The sequence below is a fragment of the Leptonotus elevatus genome, chromosome 1 (genome assembly GCF_054856555.1).
Source record: "Leptonotus elevatus isolate MCC_2025b chromosome 1, RoL_Lele_1.0, whole genome shotgun sequence".
Taxonomy (NCBI): domain Eukaryota; kingdom Metazoa; phylum Chordata; class Actinopteri; order Syngnathiformes; family Syngnathidae; genus Leptonotus; species Leptonotus elevatus.
This window is the reverse complement of record NC_141239.1, coordinates 20960790-20977886: the sequence shown is the minus strand read 5'-3', so window position 1 is coordinate 20977886 and position 17097 is coordinate 20960790. Positions and strand designations below refer to the sequence as shown.

The following is a 17097-nucleotide window of genomic DNA, read 5'->3' as shown; positions in this document are numbered from 1 at the left end:
TTGTGTGTGTGTGTGTGTGTGTGTGTGTGTGTGTGTGTGTGTGTGTATCACTAATTAAAAGTGCAATCAATTTGGAATATGCAACTGTAACTTACTGGAGTTACCGCCGCATATTCCGAATTGATATGGTAAAGGCAAAATATTGCTTTAAAGCAGCACCTTGAGAAAATTAAATACTTTTATTCCCGCGAGTTAGTGTGCAATAAATTTAGATTTCAGCGCATACAAAGTGTATTTGGGATCCATCCTTTATTGTTTGAAAACTCTATTCTTTTGCAATACAGTCATGTTCTTATTACACGAGAGATGTGATGATTAATGTACAATGTTGTCTCATCATGAAATACGGTCACACACAGCTTCTTTCTACATTTTCTAGCGGAAAGTTTGCGTATGATTGACATCATAATCATCACGACAGTTCCGCTGCTTCCCAAAAAGCTTCTCTTTTTTTCCTTTCTATTTTTTTTTACGTTTGTTTTTTCATTTTTTTTATTTTTCAAAGTGCATTTTCAGGTTTGCAAAGGTGACTTACTTGTCCCCGAATCAGCTCAGCCATAATAATGTACACGTCAGTATTCACAGGCGGGCCTGACTGCTTTGCCGTGAGGAACAATTACATTTTCCCACTACGACACTTATCTGAATATGTCAAATCAAAGAAAACATATCAATATGCATGCCATGAACATTCCTCTATAAACATCTAGAATCATAGTAAATGTACTGTATATATATTTTTTTGTCTTCATTTCTTTTGATAATGACAATATTTTCCACACAGGACAAATGCTGATAATGCTGAGAACTCATGTTTACAGTTTGTTCTGTTTTTACAAGCAGGTCATATGGCTTCATGCCACAGTGTATAGGGCAACACCCTAATGATTCATGTTGATAGCATTTGGTCCACAAAACCAAATTTAGCTTTAAAAGAAAACAAACACAAAAATAATAATAATAATCTGATGGCAGATGAGTGTTTACGACTTAAAAATTGCATGATGATGACCTATAGTTTCTCTTTTTATCTTTTGAAACGTTTGTTCAAGTGAAATGCTATGTCTTGAGAAAACAAAAATATGATTTCGACATTTTATGACTTGGTTATTATACTCTTCTGTTCCACGGAACAGCTTTGACTCTGTAGAATTTGGTTCCAAGAGGAACCTTGAACCTGTTCTGGGCCTGGTAAGAGAACACAGGAAGAGCTTTTGTAAGGCCCAACGATCTAAAAGGATAACGGCTGTGTTCGGAATCATCCACCCATTCCCTACTCCCTCATCACTATTATATCATTTTTTATTTATTTTTTTAGCCCCTTCATACCCGCATTTTTTCTGCTGGGCAATTTTTTTTTGGGGGGGGGGGGGGTTATAATGCTTTTAGTTGTTATAGTGGACACCAGGATTATATGGCTATAACGTGTTGTAAACTTACCAAGCTTATGTGCAACATTTTTGACATGAACATCATGCAAATCAACGCGATTGTGATTGGTTAGTTAACATCCAATCATGAACCAGATGTGTTGACATCATCCAAACTATGCGTTTCCTTGGTTTGGACACGCGAATATGTCATGCCCACTGCAAACATCTATGGGTCTGAAGGGGTTAAAATAATATAGCGGCTCACTCATCAGTCAAATGAAAAATTGATTTTTAACACGACTTGGGTGTGCCACTAAGTACATAACTACAATGTATTGGATCACCTACAGCTGGCTCATCTTTTGTAATAAATATTAAACACATACAATATTTGTAATTGTGATGTGTAGCTCTAATACTAAGGGCATTTTCGCACCCCAGCTGATGAACCAATACCCTTGAAACGGAAAATCATTCAGTTGTCGGACAATGCAGCATGGGATTTTTGATTTTCCACTGAGCATCGTTGCTCGCTACTTTCCGAGATGCATTGTGGCTATTACTTGGTCAATACACGTTTAAAAAGCACTACCAAATGGCAACGTGTCTATTTAGTGGATAGGGTGTGAATCCAAACACAGCCAATAAAAGAAATGGATAAAGTCCACAATTTTTCAACTGAAACACTGAGCTTGTTAAACTCTCTAAATACCTTTTTAGCCTGGCAATACTCCTTCTCCATCACCTTTCCGAGCACCCACGGCCGCCTTGATGTGCCCGAGGCTACACAACCACAACAGACAGACTTTTTAAACACATGCATGTATATATATAAAAAAAAAAAAAGGAAAACAAAGTTTTAGCTGAAATAAACTAATTATTAACTCTAAAACTTTGACTCTAACCCGGTTTGAGGTCCAGCGCAGCGAGTGACTCCGAGTGCAGGAAGTAGAGCGTGGGGCCGACGGTGAACAGCACGTAGTTGTCGTGTCTTTCATCCAGGATGATAAGAACCAAATCGCCTACCTGGAAACTAACAAACACAAAAAGGTATTAAGACAATGATGGAACGAGTCGCGTAATTCTGGCGCAGTCGGCGGCGCATTCGTTGATAGTGTCGACTTTTAGGTCAATCGAAAAATCATTAGCTTTGACTTGTGAAGTGATTTTGTTCACTTACTCTCTGATGGCGATTTTGTCGGAATGCCGTGAGGACACAGAAGACATGCTTTGAGACATCTAAAAAAAAAAAAAAAAAGGAAAGAAAAAAAGTCACTTTTCTGGTTGTGAATTCTGTAAAAAAGAATTAAGTCCATTTATTGTGTTATACATCCTTCAGTTCAACTACAGGCTAAAAATGGCCTGTGAGTTTATCAGAATAATACTCTTTGATGCTACTGCCACCAAATGGAGCAATTTGAGCATAGCAGCAATGGTGGACTGACCAGTCTTTGGCTGAGGCGCTTGTTCTCTTCCTCCTTCATGTGTAAAGTCTGAAAGAAATCATTGATGACATTGATTAGACCACATTACAGTAACAGTTATCTTTAATTTGGGTTCAGGGATGCGGAAAGCTTTTTGAAGTTGAATGAGGTAACAAGAATTAACGTGGTCATTTTCCACCTTTGGAAGCAGCATTGAAACAGAGGCAAGATGCTGCCCGTGTATAAAGCGGGGAACACGTGTATCATCTATTTGTGTGATTTCACTCTATTTATGTACAGTAGAAACAGAAGCTAGATCCAAGCATTTGTTGGAAGTGTTGCTAATGCTAAGTGTGTGTAAATACCCTCTCAAGTAAGAGTATCCTCTGCTTTTCTTCAGACATCAGGATGTTATCACTAGACACACAAAAAGAAAGAAGTGTTAAGGTACGCAACTAAAAAAAAACACTCAACAAAAATATAAACTCAACACTTTTGATTTATGAGATGAACTCAAACATCAAAAACTTTTACCACATACGCGATAAACATTTATCTCAAATATTGTTCACAAACCATTCTAAATCTGTGATAGTGAGCACTTCTCCTTTGCCGAGATAATCCATCCCACCTCACAGGTGTGCCATATCAAGATGCTGATTAGACACCATGATGAGTGCACAGGTGTGCCTTAGACTGCCCACAATAAAAGGCCACTGTGAAAAGTGCAGTTTTGTTTTATTGGGGTGGGGGGTCTGATTACTCAGAAAACAAGCCAGTACTAGGGCTGGGTTAAAAAAACTTTTTTTTAAATCGAATTATCAATATCAAATTGATTTTCCTTTTTGAACATATCGATTCATAAAACCATGAAATGATTATTTTAATATATTTTCCCCCAAAAATTAAAAAGAAAAAAGTATTTTAAATAATGAATTATTTTGTATTTTGTTGTTTTCTTGAAATGTACTGTTCGAAATCGAATCAAACTGAATTCTTGTGAATCGAAATCAACAATTGAGGAAATTTGAATCGATACCCACCCCTAGTCAATACTGAGTATGAGATGGGATGGATTATCTTGGCAAAGGAGAGATGCTCCACTATCACAGATTTAGACCGGCTTGTGAACAATATTTGAGAGAAATGGTAATATTGTGTACGTGGAAAAAGTTTTAGACCTTAAGAGTTCATCTCATAAAAAATGTGAGCAAAATCAGAAGTGTTGCATTTATATTTTTGTTGAGTGTAATTTACAACAACAACAAAACTAATCATTTTGGTTAGTATTTGATTAGGATGCTTACTGGACTGTCACCATGCTGGCCTCCACTGCCGAGTCGACATGCTCGTCGTCCCTCAAGGTGGCCACAGATGCTAGTCTGTCGGGGTCGGCCAGGAGCTCGGACGAACACGCTCCGGCGACCTCTTGCGCCGCGGCGTGGCTGGTGAAGATGGCCGAGGAGACCAGGGCGGTGCTGCGCAGGCGGTTCAGCTCCTCCTCCAGGTGCTTCTTCTCCTGTATCACGCTGGCTCGGTCCTCAGACAGAGTCTCTATCAGAGCTACGAGCACAAACAAGCAAGTTGTCAATCTGGTGCTTTTCACGTGAATACAAGAGGACGTGAGAGGTGCGCACCTTTATCCTTTTCCTGCTGTTGAGTGACGTTCTGCAGCTTCTCCGTGAGCTCACTGATGATCTGCTCCTTCTTCAGCCTCTCGCGAGTCAGAACAGTGTTGAAGTTTGTCTAAAGAAACACAAGTAGACTTAGATGCAAGAACTCCAAGGTCATCAGCACAGACATTCAAATAGCTTGGAAGTGAGTGTCATTTAGTGCTGTCACTATTAATTATTTTAGAAACTAAATACAATTTTATTTTGCATTTAAGTGTTTTACAAAAGCAATTTTTTCTCTGATTACTGTTTATTAACCAATGATTGTTGTTTATTTTGGATTTCATATTCGTATAGTGATTAAAAAAGGGGGGGATTGATGTACTCTTCAACCTTTTTTAAACTGATTGTTACCGGTTTGGTCATTACTTACGTCTTATTTACATTGAACACAGAAGATAATCACTCTTCCTCCATAAAAGACTACAGAATTCGGTGATTAATTACTGTTGAGATGTTGAAATCAGATCGTCTGGATAATTTTCGATAAAAAATTGCTCCTAGGTGGCATATGACAAAAACATTATTTTACCAGATAAAGATTTAATTACAAACACAAATAAATGCATTCAATCAATGGCAATTTTTTATTATCTTTTCTATTTCAAACTTGCATCTTATTTTTTTTGTGCATTTTTCCTCTATCATGCTGTTCTTACTGTTATGCTTGATAGAGATAAATAAAATAAAATCATAATAAACAATATGACTTGGCTTGTAGGACTTCTTATTCAAAAAGTGTATACTGTACTTGGGTTACTGTATTTCAGTTACAGGTTTCGTTCACTTATTCACTGCCTTTTGACAAGTTGTCAATTTATACATTTTTTCAACGGGGCTCAATGGGGGAGAATCTGTTCCACTGCAAATGTCAAACTTGGAAACAACTTTATTGATGCACAACCACCAGTAGATGAAATCATAGACCCATTTTATATTAAATAAACACAGTTCGAGAGTACATGGGAATAACGGCTGCATTTTGTGCAACTCACATTTTTCTACTGTTTATTATACAAGAATGGGAAAAGGCAAAAAGGAGGGAGTCTATTGTGTCATTTGGCAGATTCAGTTTGTATATAATTATTGAACATAATATTGTGTGGGTATTGAAATTTTTTAAATTTTCTAAAATGGCTGGCATGAATTCATAAATGACTGTGACACACTTTACATTCGTATGTAGCTCATTGAGGCCTAAGGCGCCTGGCAAAACATGCCTCCAAAAACCCATGGGTGACTTTAGAGTCACCCCCGAAAACCTGAAGTTTTCCTGGAAATTCAACAATATTGTCTAAATAATAGATATCTCAGCTCCTGAAGCATTTCAGAGCTTACACTTGTGGCGTTCACACAAACAAAGCTTATTATTATAAACCTTCAATATATATATTTTTTAAATCAAGAAATAAATGTCGCATCTGCGGATATATAAGTCCAAATATATTTTAATTCAACACTGGAGCGCAGTTGTGATAACTTCGGGAGATCGAGTGGTAATTATTCGTCATCAATTCCGTTACAAAGCTGTCAAAAATGTTCAACATCCTCATTGTCTGCAAACATATTTCTTAACGGTATGTCACTGTCGACTCGTTACACTGATTTGAATTCCACCCGCGCCGTCGTCACTTGCGTCATTTATTTAAAAACTCCCGCAAATCTGCGTCAAACATAAATGCTTGAATAAAATTCCAGGACATGCTACAAGGCCCACATCACCCTCTCATGCATATTCTGATGCATTTTATCGGCTAAGACACCAATAATTGGTCAAAACAAAACAAAATGACTTTAAAAGGGAGAAGGATGCTGGAGCGCTCCGGGCTTGAACAGTAGAAATGCGGTCACGCGCTCCCGGGTTAAGAAAAGTCGCTTCTTCCAATTTATTTTTATGTTTTTATAATAAAACCTTCCATTGAGACTTCTGCATCCCTACATAACTAAATTCCTTAGTAGAACTCACCTCAAACGAGAAGAAACATCAGGTGGAACCGTGGAGGGATGGATTTTTGTTACGGCAACGATAGCAGGCGTACAAACCTGTTGTTCTGCTATCAGGGAGCTCTTGAGGTTCTGGATCTCCTCATTTTTCCTCCTCTCCAGAAGCTCCAGCTGGATCTTCAGGGAGGCCCTCTCCTGCTGCAGGCGCTCCTGCAGGGCCGAATCCAGAGAGAGAGGTGCATCTGCGCAGCTATCGGCACACAGTGGCAGTCCTGCGTCACTGAAAAGCAGAACCATTTTTTTATTGGATTTAAAATGTTGGAGACTATGAGGTGATTTTGTCAAAACGATTTACCTCGATAATGACGGCCTGTTTTGAAGCTCATCCTCAAGTTGTCGAATCCTGTCAGACAGTCTCTTTTCCGTCTCCTCATTTTGCAGCTGTAACACTTTCAAAGCTTCATCTGAGGCTTCCTCCTCTAGTCGTTTACATAAAAGCTCGTTTTCAGCCTGCAAATTACTGCTCACAGTCCTCAACTCCCGCTCCAGTTCTTGGAAATTCCTAAACTGCAATTTATTTTCTTCATTTTGAGTAGACACCTGCTGGTCCAGCTCTTGCTTGAGGTTTTTGAGTTGCTCCGCGTGGCTCCTGTCAGCATCCTGGGCCTGCTGCTGCAAGGAGGCCAATTCGCTTCGCAACAGCGCCATCTCCTTGTCGTGTCTGTCCACCAGCTCCGAGATGCAATGGTCTTTCTCGATCTTCAGGAAGCTCTTCAGCTCAGCTCGGTCCAGCTCGTATTCCTCGTTTTTCATCTGGAGTTCTTGTTTGGCTTTTGCGAGCTCTTCGTTGAGGACTTGCGTCTGGCCTGCTACCTGAGAGCTCACCGCCTCGGCCTGCTGCATCTTGGTCTCCTCTCGGAGAACCCTCGCTTCCTCTGCTTCTGTCTCTTTGAGGGCCAGCTCCATCTCCACTTTGCAACGCAGTTGTGCAAGCTCAGTATAGCGAGCCTCTAGGTCTTTGATTTGGTGGTCCTTTTCTTTTAGAGTATTGCTATGATGTTCTGATGCCTTCTTTAGTTTCGCCATGTTGTCAGCAGCAATGTGTTCCAAAGCCTCCTGGTGAGTCTTTGAGAGGTTACCCAGTTCTGCGGCATGTTCCATCTTCAATCTGTCCTCAAGTTCCTTAAAGTGCGCCTGCTCCTCAGCCTCCAGCTCCTGCCTAATCTTCTGCTGGCCACGCTCAATCTCAAAATGAAGATTCTCCAGCTGACTTGTCAGAGAGTCTCGGCTAGCCAACAGGTTTTCAAGCTCTGTGGTTCGCTCGTTCATCATCTGCTGCGATTTTATGAGCTTCTCCCTCAGATTGCTCTCCGTTTCGAGCCAAAGCGCCTTGTCGCCCTCCAGCTGGGTGAGCTCTTTTTCTTTGCGCTCCATCAGCCCCTCCAGCTCCAACATGGCTCGCTGCACATCTCGCACGATATTCTGGTTGACTTGGTTGTCGTCTGTTAGCGAGCGAACCTGCTTCTCATACACTTGCTGAACGGCGACGATCTCGCTCTGATGTTGCTCTTTCAGCTCCATTTCAAGCGCCCGGCAGATGTTGTCCACTATGTCGCGAACTTCTGAGCTGACGCTCCTCAGGGCAAAGCCAAAGTCGTTTTGCTCTTTGGAGACCTGACTTCGCAGGCGACACAGGTCGTCCTTCACACACCTCAGGTTGGAGTGGGACTCCTCGGCGGCTAATCGATAGTTGTCAATGGCATGATGGAGCACGGCGATTCTCGAGTTCTCCCTCTCCATGATCGTGGTGTCCTGCATGCGCTTGCTGTCAATGGCGTTGATGACGGATGAATACAAAGACTCCACCATCATTTCGGGGCTGGTCGGGTCACTGATGGGGTTCGGGGAGGTTAGCTTCCCCTCGATCACAAATTCATTGACGGCGGACATAAAGTCAGACTCAGGGCTCTCTGCCAGGGAATCCAGATCGAGGGACCCGGGCTGCAAGACGGCGTCCATGTTGGGATGGCCGATGGTTTCAAAGTCAAACGTCTGTGCGTCGATGCTGTCTGGAGATAGGTCCTCTAAAGGGGCGGGGACGTGGATCGGATGAGAGCTGGATCCTTCTAGGCTGAGAGAGGTGGGCGTTTTCGAGGTTTGAGGCTCAGGCGGGCTTTCTGCCGACTGAGGCGTTAACGCGGTTGACCGGTGTGTGCTCTGGCTACGTGACGCCTTGAAAGACAAAACATAGTGAAGACAATTACACTAGTGCTACAAATATTACAGGGCTCTTAGATGAGCAATGTAAATGTTTGGTGGGCTGGGTAAAAAAGGGGAAATTAACCCATAAATGCTCTTTACAACAAAATGCTCTCTACGCCCCCACTAGTCTAAACACTGCCTTCTGATTAATATTACATTTGTGGAATATGAATTAGGCAGCCTTTTTTATCCATTATGCCACTTGTTGTCAACTGTAAATGACATCACAGTTGCTAAAAGCTCAGGTAACAACCAATCACAGCTTACCTATTTTTTAATTTGGCCTTGTGACGTTTGCAAGATGAGCTGTAAGTGGTCATTACCTGAGCAACTATGATGTAGTTTACAGTCGACAGCATGTGGCAAAATGGCCGCCCCCTAAAATGGATAAAAACAGGTGGATTCTGCTGCTTGCTTCATATTACACAAATACAGCATTAACTGTGTTTAGACTAGTGGTGCTGCATAGAACATACTATTGTAAAAAACATTTTAGAGTTGACTTCCCCTTTAACTCATTCACTCCCAGCCATTTTCACCGAAGCAATCCCCTTCACTCAAGGCTGTTTTACTAAATTTTGTCTGATTTTGCAAGGCCCACTGAATATAGTGTTCTATTGCTATAAAAACATGGAACCTACCAAAAGAAAGATAGAGTCTCTTCTTTCATCGGGGAAAATATATATCATGTATATTTCGATCAGTCTGTGAGTAATTAGCTTTTTTTCAACATGGCCCTTTGATCTCTTTTGCACTGCTGCCACCTGCTGGCCGTTTTGTGTAATTACTACAATTTCTTCAACCGTGCAGTTGAGAGGCTGCCTTCTGTATGTTCTAGCATAAAAAAAAACACATAGAAAACATAAATATGTCTTTGGGACAACTAAAAACATTTAAAATAGAACATATTTATACATATTTAGGAGCAAATTAGTTAAGAAACGGAGTAGGCCATATGTGACTTATAGGCAATAATTTTTCCACACCTCATCATGTAGATTGTCAAAAAAAAAAACATGCAACATCTTGTAGATTGTCTTCCCAGAAGCTGAAGCAACATATATTCTCTTCCCAATAAATTTGTCAATATAATGCATTTCATTTAATATTATCATTATGGTTAGACAACATCCCCTGTTGAATAATGGTTTGAAGACCACCTTTGAAAGATGTGGATTTACCCTTTGTTCACTCAGCAGGTTAGTAACAGTTAGAGACATGTCGTCCAAACTCTGTGCAACTTGGACCAGATGATGGAGCTTCTGCACATGCCGATTCAAAGGCTCGAAGTTGCAAATCGTCGGGACCCTACGAGAGAAAAATATTCGGATGACTTTTATGGATTTTAAATTTGAATTAAAAAATTTACAATTGCATTTTCATACAAACGTCATTGGTAAATGCTTACATGAGAAAAGGCTGCACTTCGACAGGACAACACGATTTCAAGTACTGCAAGTCATTGAGGGAGATATCTGGAAGTTCATCATCAAATCTTCGTGGTTTCCGTGTCTGTGAACAATACAGAGCAGAGTGAATTAAAGTGATCAGGTTAAAACGCTATTAATCAAGAAACAAAAAAAAGCCTTACACAAAATGATGTCGGAGGCCACGCGTCAAGCCCTCGAAACAAGCGATTTCTCAGGAAGGACTTTCCTGAAAAAGATGTTCAAGTCATTATTTCATGTATGACGTTAAACAAGTAAATGACTTACTGAAAAGTTTCCCAAAGTTCTCCCTTTTGAACTTCTCCGCCTCATACAGTTGTTTGCCATCTTTCACAAGTGCATAGGCCCACTGGGAAAAGATAACAATTGCTAGTTTGTGTAATTGCACCCAACAAACAGAAATAATAAGTTAGACAAACTACGGACCTCTCTGTAGTGTCGCATAAACATTTTCCTCCGGACGACTTCCACCACTGCCAAGCAGTACATCTGGGGCACTGTACTGAGGGCTTCTACCACTCGCACCCTTTCCAGGAGCTCAGTGAGGAGTCGGAGTAGAGCTTGAAGCTTCTCACCATCCTGGTCTGCGTGGAGCATCACGTAGCAGCACCATCTGATGCAAAGATTGAGTAATTGAGCACAAAGCAGTCAACTGCAAGACAGAATTCAAAAGAAAGCATGAGGAGAACATTACTTGAGTCTGACTTGAAGGTTGTTTGCAAGCTCCTGTTTGGCAGTGGTGCACTTCTTTTTGATGTCCAGCAGCTTCCTGTGGTTGTTCAACATGATCATCAGCTGGTTGGTGTGACTCAGACACAAGTCGGGCAGAACGGATGTGTCCTTCAGGTTTTCAGCCCGCTTCTGATTGGCTAAAAATCCCTGTTAAGAGATCAATATAAAGAATAACTCTTCTACAAAGCACTGTAGCGGTTAGACTAATTCCCCTATTTCTGGAACATTTAGTTGTTTAAGTTGTTAAGTTGATCGTCGTTATTCCTCCACTTAACACACCTGAGCAAGTTCTTTTTGTTCATTGACCAGCTTCTTGCAGCTTGCAATCATCTGGTCGAGAGCGTACAACCGGTCCTCCAGCCCCTTGATGGCTTTCATGTTTTGATTATCCAACTTGGAGATGGTGTCGCGACATTCTGCTAGGAAGGGTTCAATGACCCGTGGGTCAAGCTGTCGGAAAAATAATTCTAAAATTATTTTTAAGCACCGCACATTTCTGATGTTTTTTCCCAAAAATAATAAACAGCGGCTCACCCTGTTGATGGAATCAAAGCATTTCCTAACAACAGACTCCACGTCGTTAGGTCGATCCTGCACGTTGATCCAGTCCAAGAGAGTGACACTGAATTGGGGCATGGGACTGTCTTTATCCTGCGGCGCGGCTCTAGACCCTCCGCTGTCCGTCATTTGACTCATGACTTGCTCACCAGCACCTTCGCTCTTGGACGCCTCGGTAGAACCTTGTGCCCCCTGGACTTGTTGTGCATCTGGGGCACATACCACCGAGTCAGTGGATTTTTCTTCTTCCGTCTCGGCGGAATCTTTCTCCGGGGTGGAGGCGGACTTCTTCATGTGCGCTCTATGACTTTGTCTCGTTAAACATTCCAGCAGAGGTATCCTGGCCATCACAGCGACTGCTATCCCCAGCCTGTGAAAATTAAAGGCAAATAAGGCAGAGAAGGGTACCAGTGATGGCAAAGACAAAACAATAGAACGTGGAACACATCGTTCTGTCCTGGCTGAGTACTATATGCTATAGAAACAATACAGAGGAGTATCTCAATAAATTACAATGCTGTAGGGAAGTTCATTTATTTCAGTTGTTCATTTCAAAATAAATGTACGCAGACTTATTAAAAAAAATACTTGTCAGAAGTCTACGGAAGAGGATTAGGGCCAGTGAAGAGAGAAAAAAAGTGTGGCCGGATTCTCACTTTATTCTCAGAATTCTCACTTCAAAGTGACAATTCTCACTTTAAAATCAGGGGTCTGAGATTAAAGGCAGAATTCTCACTTTTAAAAGAGAATAATAGTGGCACTAATAAAGTCAGAATTCTGACTTTATTCTCACAATTTTCACTTTAAAGTGAGAATTGTGAGAATATAGTGAGAATTCTCACTTTAAAGTCAGGATTCTGAGATTAAAGGCATAATTCTCACTTTAAAATCAGAATTCTGACCTTAAAGGGAGAATTCTGAGAATAAAGTCAGAATCCTGCCAAACTTTTTTTTCTCTCTCTTCACTGGCCCTAATCCTCTTCCGTAGAAGTAAGATTCATGCAGAATTTCAATTTTTTTTAACTTTATTTTGAACATTTAAAATGACAATAAAACAAAAAGGCATAATTTGACAACAAACAACAGAGATATTTAACCAAGCTATTCCACAAAACAAGTATGAAATATAACTGCTTTCGTTCTCCATAAATAATAATAATGACTACACCAAAGAAAGCCATTTACAAATGAAAAAAAATACTGTTTGAAATTGAACAGGTGGAAGCCACTGTTTACCAAGTCCTATCCCGATTTTACCTCACTTATTAATTCAACTCATTAGTCATAAAAGCCTTAACAAACATTGTCCTTTCAACCAGTTTTATTATTCCTCCCTAGTGTATTTATTTAAAAAACAAAAGTCTTATGAAATGTCTTAAATTGACAAATAAATGTGCTTCTTTTAATATTTTCCTCAAGACCTTTCCACAAAACCACTCCACAGATCGAAATATGATAATGCCTTGTTTTCATTAGCTCTAAGATATAATTACTGAAGTTATAAAATAAAGTCAATACTATGTGGTGATGGCAGTTTCACTTTTGAAATTAAACTAGTGAAATGCATTAATTAAACAGCAGTTACCAACCTTTGGCGACACTTACTTTGTGAGTTTAAACCTAATTTCCTCCAAATCGCGCTGGTACGTCGAGTACGCAGTGTCGAATTTTAGAAGTAGCTTCTGATAGGACAGCGTGCAGTCGTCCAGGTTGGCCATGATGGCGGCCCAGCCTTGGTGCTGGAGGTGTTCGTCATGAACCAAACGTTCACAGAACGAACTAAGCTTGTTGGCAACTTCAAACATTTCCTGTGCGGCGAGCAGAACACATCGTTATCAGTCAAATGACATGTCAAAGATGGAGCTCGTTTTCTGCTTTAAAACTAACACGAATGGTTGTATTATGACACAATTTATCCCACTGGACAATTGTATTCAATATTTATTAAGTACATGCACCATCAAAATAATTTATTTAATGTGTAAACATAATGTGAACATGCTCTGTGCAGGACAATTAGGTATTGAGGTGCGTTGTTCATGAAGCGTTTCACAAACTGTCAATTACCAGAGCAAGTTGTGTTCGAGAGGCAACGGTGTGAAAGACGGCTGGCATCAGTAGCGACTCTTCCACCTTCACCTGAATCTCACTCTCAATGGAGAAGGTGGTTTTGGGGATGGTTGGATCCCGGTCGGACAGGATCATCTCCTTGTTGAACAGGAATATGGGATTGGTTTCCTGGAGGCAAACGATGATAACCCGTGAATCAATACAATGTATGAAGGCGTGTGAATTCTTTACTTGTAGTTTCAAAGTAATTTGAACATATTAGGGCAAAGACGGACTCATTCCAGGCTTTGTATGAGGTAGAATTGCACACAACTTTGTACAATTCCAAAATGAATCAACATTTTCTGGAAAAAAAATTAACCTCTTAAGTGGGACATAACTGAAGTCTACACGGAGTATTCGCTCAGTGATTTTCTAAAGGATTAATTGCACATGTTTTTTTCCCCCCGTTTTGTTTTTTGTTTTGCTTTTTCCTATGCATTTTGTGACACCAGAATCTTTTGAAGAAAATGGTGTGTTGAGTTTGCTCAATTTTATTTTGTCAAGTGGTTTTACAAAATAAAATCTTCTGGATCCAAATGCATTTTTTAAGTGTAGATGTAGACGTGTAGTCTACTTTAAAAAAAAAAAAACGTTATTTGTGCAACCACATGACAAAATACATGTATCTATCTGTCCTGACTGCTCAGTAATCGAACCCTAATCAATAGATCAAGTTTGTGTTGTGTTTATTGTTGATGTGACGAGTCAGCTCTCAGGCACATGCAATCCTCTCCAGGTACATCAAACTTATCGGTGCACCCCTAACCATAATGGTGAGTTGTATTTTAAATCTTACATTTTTGTTGTTTTCTATGCTGAGCCGTTGAAATATCTCTACATGAAATTGGTCCGTGGTGCAAAAAAGGTTTTGTAAAACTGCAATGCACTGAAAATATATCAAGGGTGTCATTGATTAATCAACTTTTACTTCAACTGTTGCACAAGTAGTTTAAATACAATTAATTATCCAAGAATAAGAGGCCGTTCACCATTCGAAGAGTTGTGTTGAAATAATTGAACTTGAAATAAATTGTATTATTATTCATTCATTTGCCAACAGCATATCCACACTAAAAATGCAGGCGTGCTGGGCCTGGACTGTGGTCCAAAAGCTAAGGTGAAGTCCTGTTCATGCCAGACACCCCCACCCAAAAAAAAGAAAAAAAAAAGCCTGATGAGAGAAACCTATTCCATGCCACGGCTACTAAATTTATGCCGGGGTATTAAGCAACTATCTGAGAAATGTACATTATCATGTATTAACAGTATGTTGGGAAAAACTGTGTTTGGGCTTCTTATAATAGCTCCTTTGTGGTTTTTAGAAATGCATGGTGGCAGGCAGGATCAAACCAGCCTTGTCTTAACAGCTGGTGTGAAAATAAAATTATTATACACTTACAGTGCCAGCACTGTAGCTGCAGACACGCCTCTCCGCAGCCATACATTCCCCTCCATTGACAACAAGGACTTGATGTTGCATTGCAATCTTATATTTCGCCTGGATGGCATGTTTAAGCTCCAGTACACTGAGAAAAGAAAGTCAAGAAAAGTTAGACCAATGTCAAAATGGCAGGAAGACTAGCGCTTCAAGGTGCAGAGTCTCACGTTTGAACAGCGAGATCGGTGTCAAATGTCAGTGTGCTGCCATTGTTAACCTGGAACACATACAACTTCATGTTGAATTGGCTGCTGGTCTCCGCACTTGTTCATTTAGTCTTCCAAGGTCACCTTTTAAAGAAGCAAAAACACCAATGAAACGCATCCCCCCCCCAGCAATGCCAGCTGATAGTTATTTGTGTCATGATCAAAGAGAATAACCCATCTATAAAATAGTCATTAAGAACGATGATGTATGTACTATTCAAAAATAGCCTTTGAAAGCATTTATCTTTTAACTACATATTCTTACATGTTCAAAGTGCTTTTAAGAACACCTCATTATGAAACTGAAATGCATGCACATCTTGGAACTGATATATTTTTTTTAAGGGAAGTGCAACATAAAAAGCAACTGGAACAGTTTTGGCAGTCTGGATATTATGATTATAATTATAGACATATTTTATGTGAGAGGCTATTTATAAAATAACTAGAAGCCATATTTACACCCCAAGTAATAATGTTTCTGACACATTCATGTCAAAATAATGTCATTTTCCAAATAAAAGGCAACTCCGACCTCTGACTTGTGCATGTAAAATATTTCACTGCTACTACAAGTCGAAAAGTCCCATAATCTACCACTAATGTTGTAATGACAGTAAATATTGTAATAGAAAAATATTTAAAGGTCATAAATATAAAATAATCCAATGGAAAACAGTAAATATGATGCTAATGAGCTAATGTCATATATCAGTACCATTGTAAACTGAGTACTCCCTATAATTTGTACTACCTGCCCAAGACCCACCAGTTGAGAATCCCTAAAACACCGTTTTTCAATAAATGAAGGAAAAATCATCAGTGACATGTCAATGTAAACATGTAAACTATTTTCCTTTTTACCACATGATACGTCACTGCTGGCAAAATAATTCAATGCGACTCACCATCAAGTTTTGGTAACGCATTCAAACGTTAATAAGAGCAATAAAAAGTCACCAGTCATTAGCCTAATTTAGAGGCCCTTCAGTTTGAAGGGTCACACAATGGACAACGGATTGTCATGTATTTTTTACCTTTCGTTTGTGCGTGACTAGCCTGTCTTTGTGCGTATGTCAATTATCTTTTAGATAACGCGTTCTTTTCCGTAACTGAAGTGAGTGGCATCTGTTAGCCAGTCTGCAATGATACCCCTGCTAACTGCGCTAAGTAGCCATTAGCCAAACACAGCAACAGTCGTTGAAAATATTATTGACGTTTTCCAGCGAAACAAGCGGACATTACCGGTCATACGTGTGCATTAGTATGTATATGACATAACAAGGTGGATTAAATGTCCAAAATGGAATGTCTTACCTGACTTTACCCGCACCTCCCGCTGTTTGTCTCCACCTTACCAACCTAAGGCGAGTGGGCTAGCTAGCAAGCTAGCAACCGAGCTAGCTAGCTGAGCCGCGTTACTTTGGCATACATAGAGCTAACTTAGCAACACTAGCTCGAAGACGCGGCTAGCCTCGGGTTAATGGCAGTCATGGTGAGCGGTGACCGGTGATCGTGAACAGCATTACCGTTTTTAAAATAAGTCTATTGTTTGTTATATCCAACCAGGGATGGTGGAACAAAGAAGCAGAGGGAAGCGCTGCTGTTGTTTATACCGAGGAGCTAACTACGCTACCAGCCTCGCTCGCTCTGTTTTGTTGTTGTCATCTCCTGTGGGCGGTGCGTAAACGATTGGCTCTTTGGTTACGCGGGAGGGTCAAGATCGTACATAAGTTTTTGGTCTATCATAAATTCGTACGGATATGCTCTTTGATGTAACCATTTAAGCATGTATTTGAAATCAAATATTGCTAAACCAAAGAAATGGGGAGGGATTTTGTGGCTAGATCAAATTTGACTATTGGTTTTATTTGACTAAAATCAATACAACGTACCGTTGTTTTTTAATTACACTATACTTGCTAAG

At 40.1% G+C, this 17097-nt stretch overlaps 1 protein-coding gene across 1 annotated transcript; it reads right to left on the bottom strand.

Moving 5' to 3' along the window:
- Positions 1 to 230: 230 nt before the first annotated feature.
- On the bottom strand, positions 231 to 16858 carry rb1cc1 (RB1-inducible coiled-coil 1). The gene is made up of 23 exons (XM_086083238.1): positions 16488 to 16858; positions 15132 to 15254; positions 14926 to 15052; positions 13482 to 13652; positions 13020 to 13222; positions 11391 to 11784; positions 11136 to 11306; positions 10819 to 11003; positions 10551 to 10737; positions 10392 to 10473; positions 10268 to 10332; positions 10085 to 10188; positions 9858 to 9984; positions 6770 to 8646; positions 6514 to 6694; positions 4435 to 4543; positions 4105 to 4360; positions 3163 to 3214; positions 2819 to 2866; positions 2554 to 2612; positions 2279 to 2406; positions 2086 to 2156; positions 231 to 1188 (listed from the first exon to the last, which is right to left on the bottom strand). The coding sequence occupies exons 2-23, from the start codon at positions 15200 to 15202 to the stop codon at positions 1111 to 1113; spliced, it is 4746 nt and encodes a 1581-aa protein (XP_085939364.1). The 5' UTR covers positions 15203 to 15254; positions 16488 to 16858; the 3' UTR covers positions 231 to 1110.
- Between the last annotated feature and the right edge of the window lie 239 nt (positions 16859 to 17097).

Excerpts from the sequence above, each read along its gene's own strand:
- rb1cc1 (XM_086083238.1), bottom strand. The coding sequence starts at position 15,202 with ATGAAGTTGTATGTGTTCCAGGTTAACAATGGCAGCACACTGACATTT. Across the intron at positions 10,189-10,267 it reads GGCCTCCGACATCATTTTGT|ACACGGAAACCACGAAGATT; the intron begins GTAAGGCTTTTT and ends TATTGTTCACAG. Across the intron at positions 4,544-6,513 it reads CCCTGATAGCAGAACAACAG|ACAAACTTCAACACTGTTCT; the intron begins GTTTGTACGCCT and ends GTGTTTCTTTAG.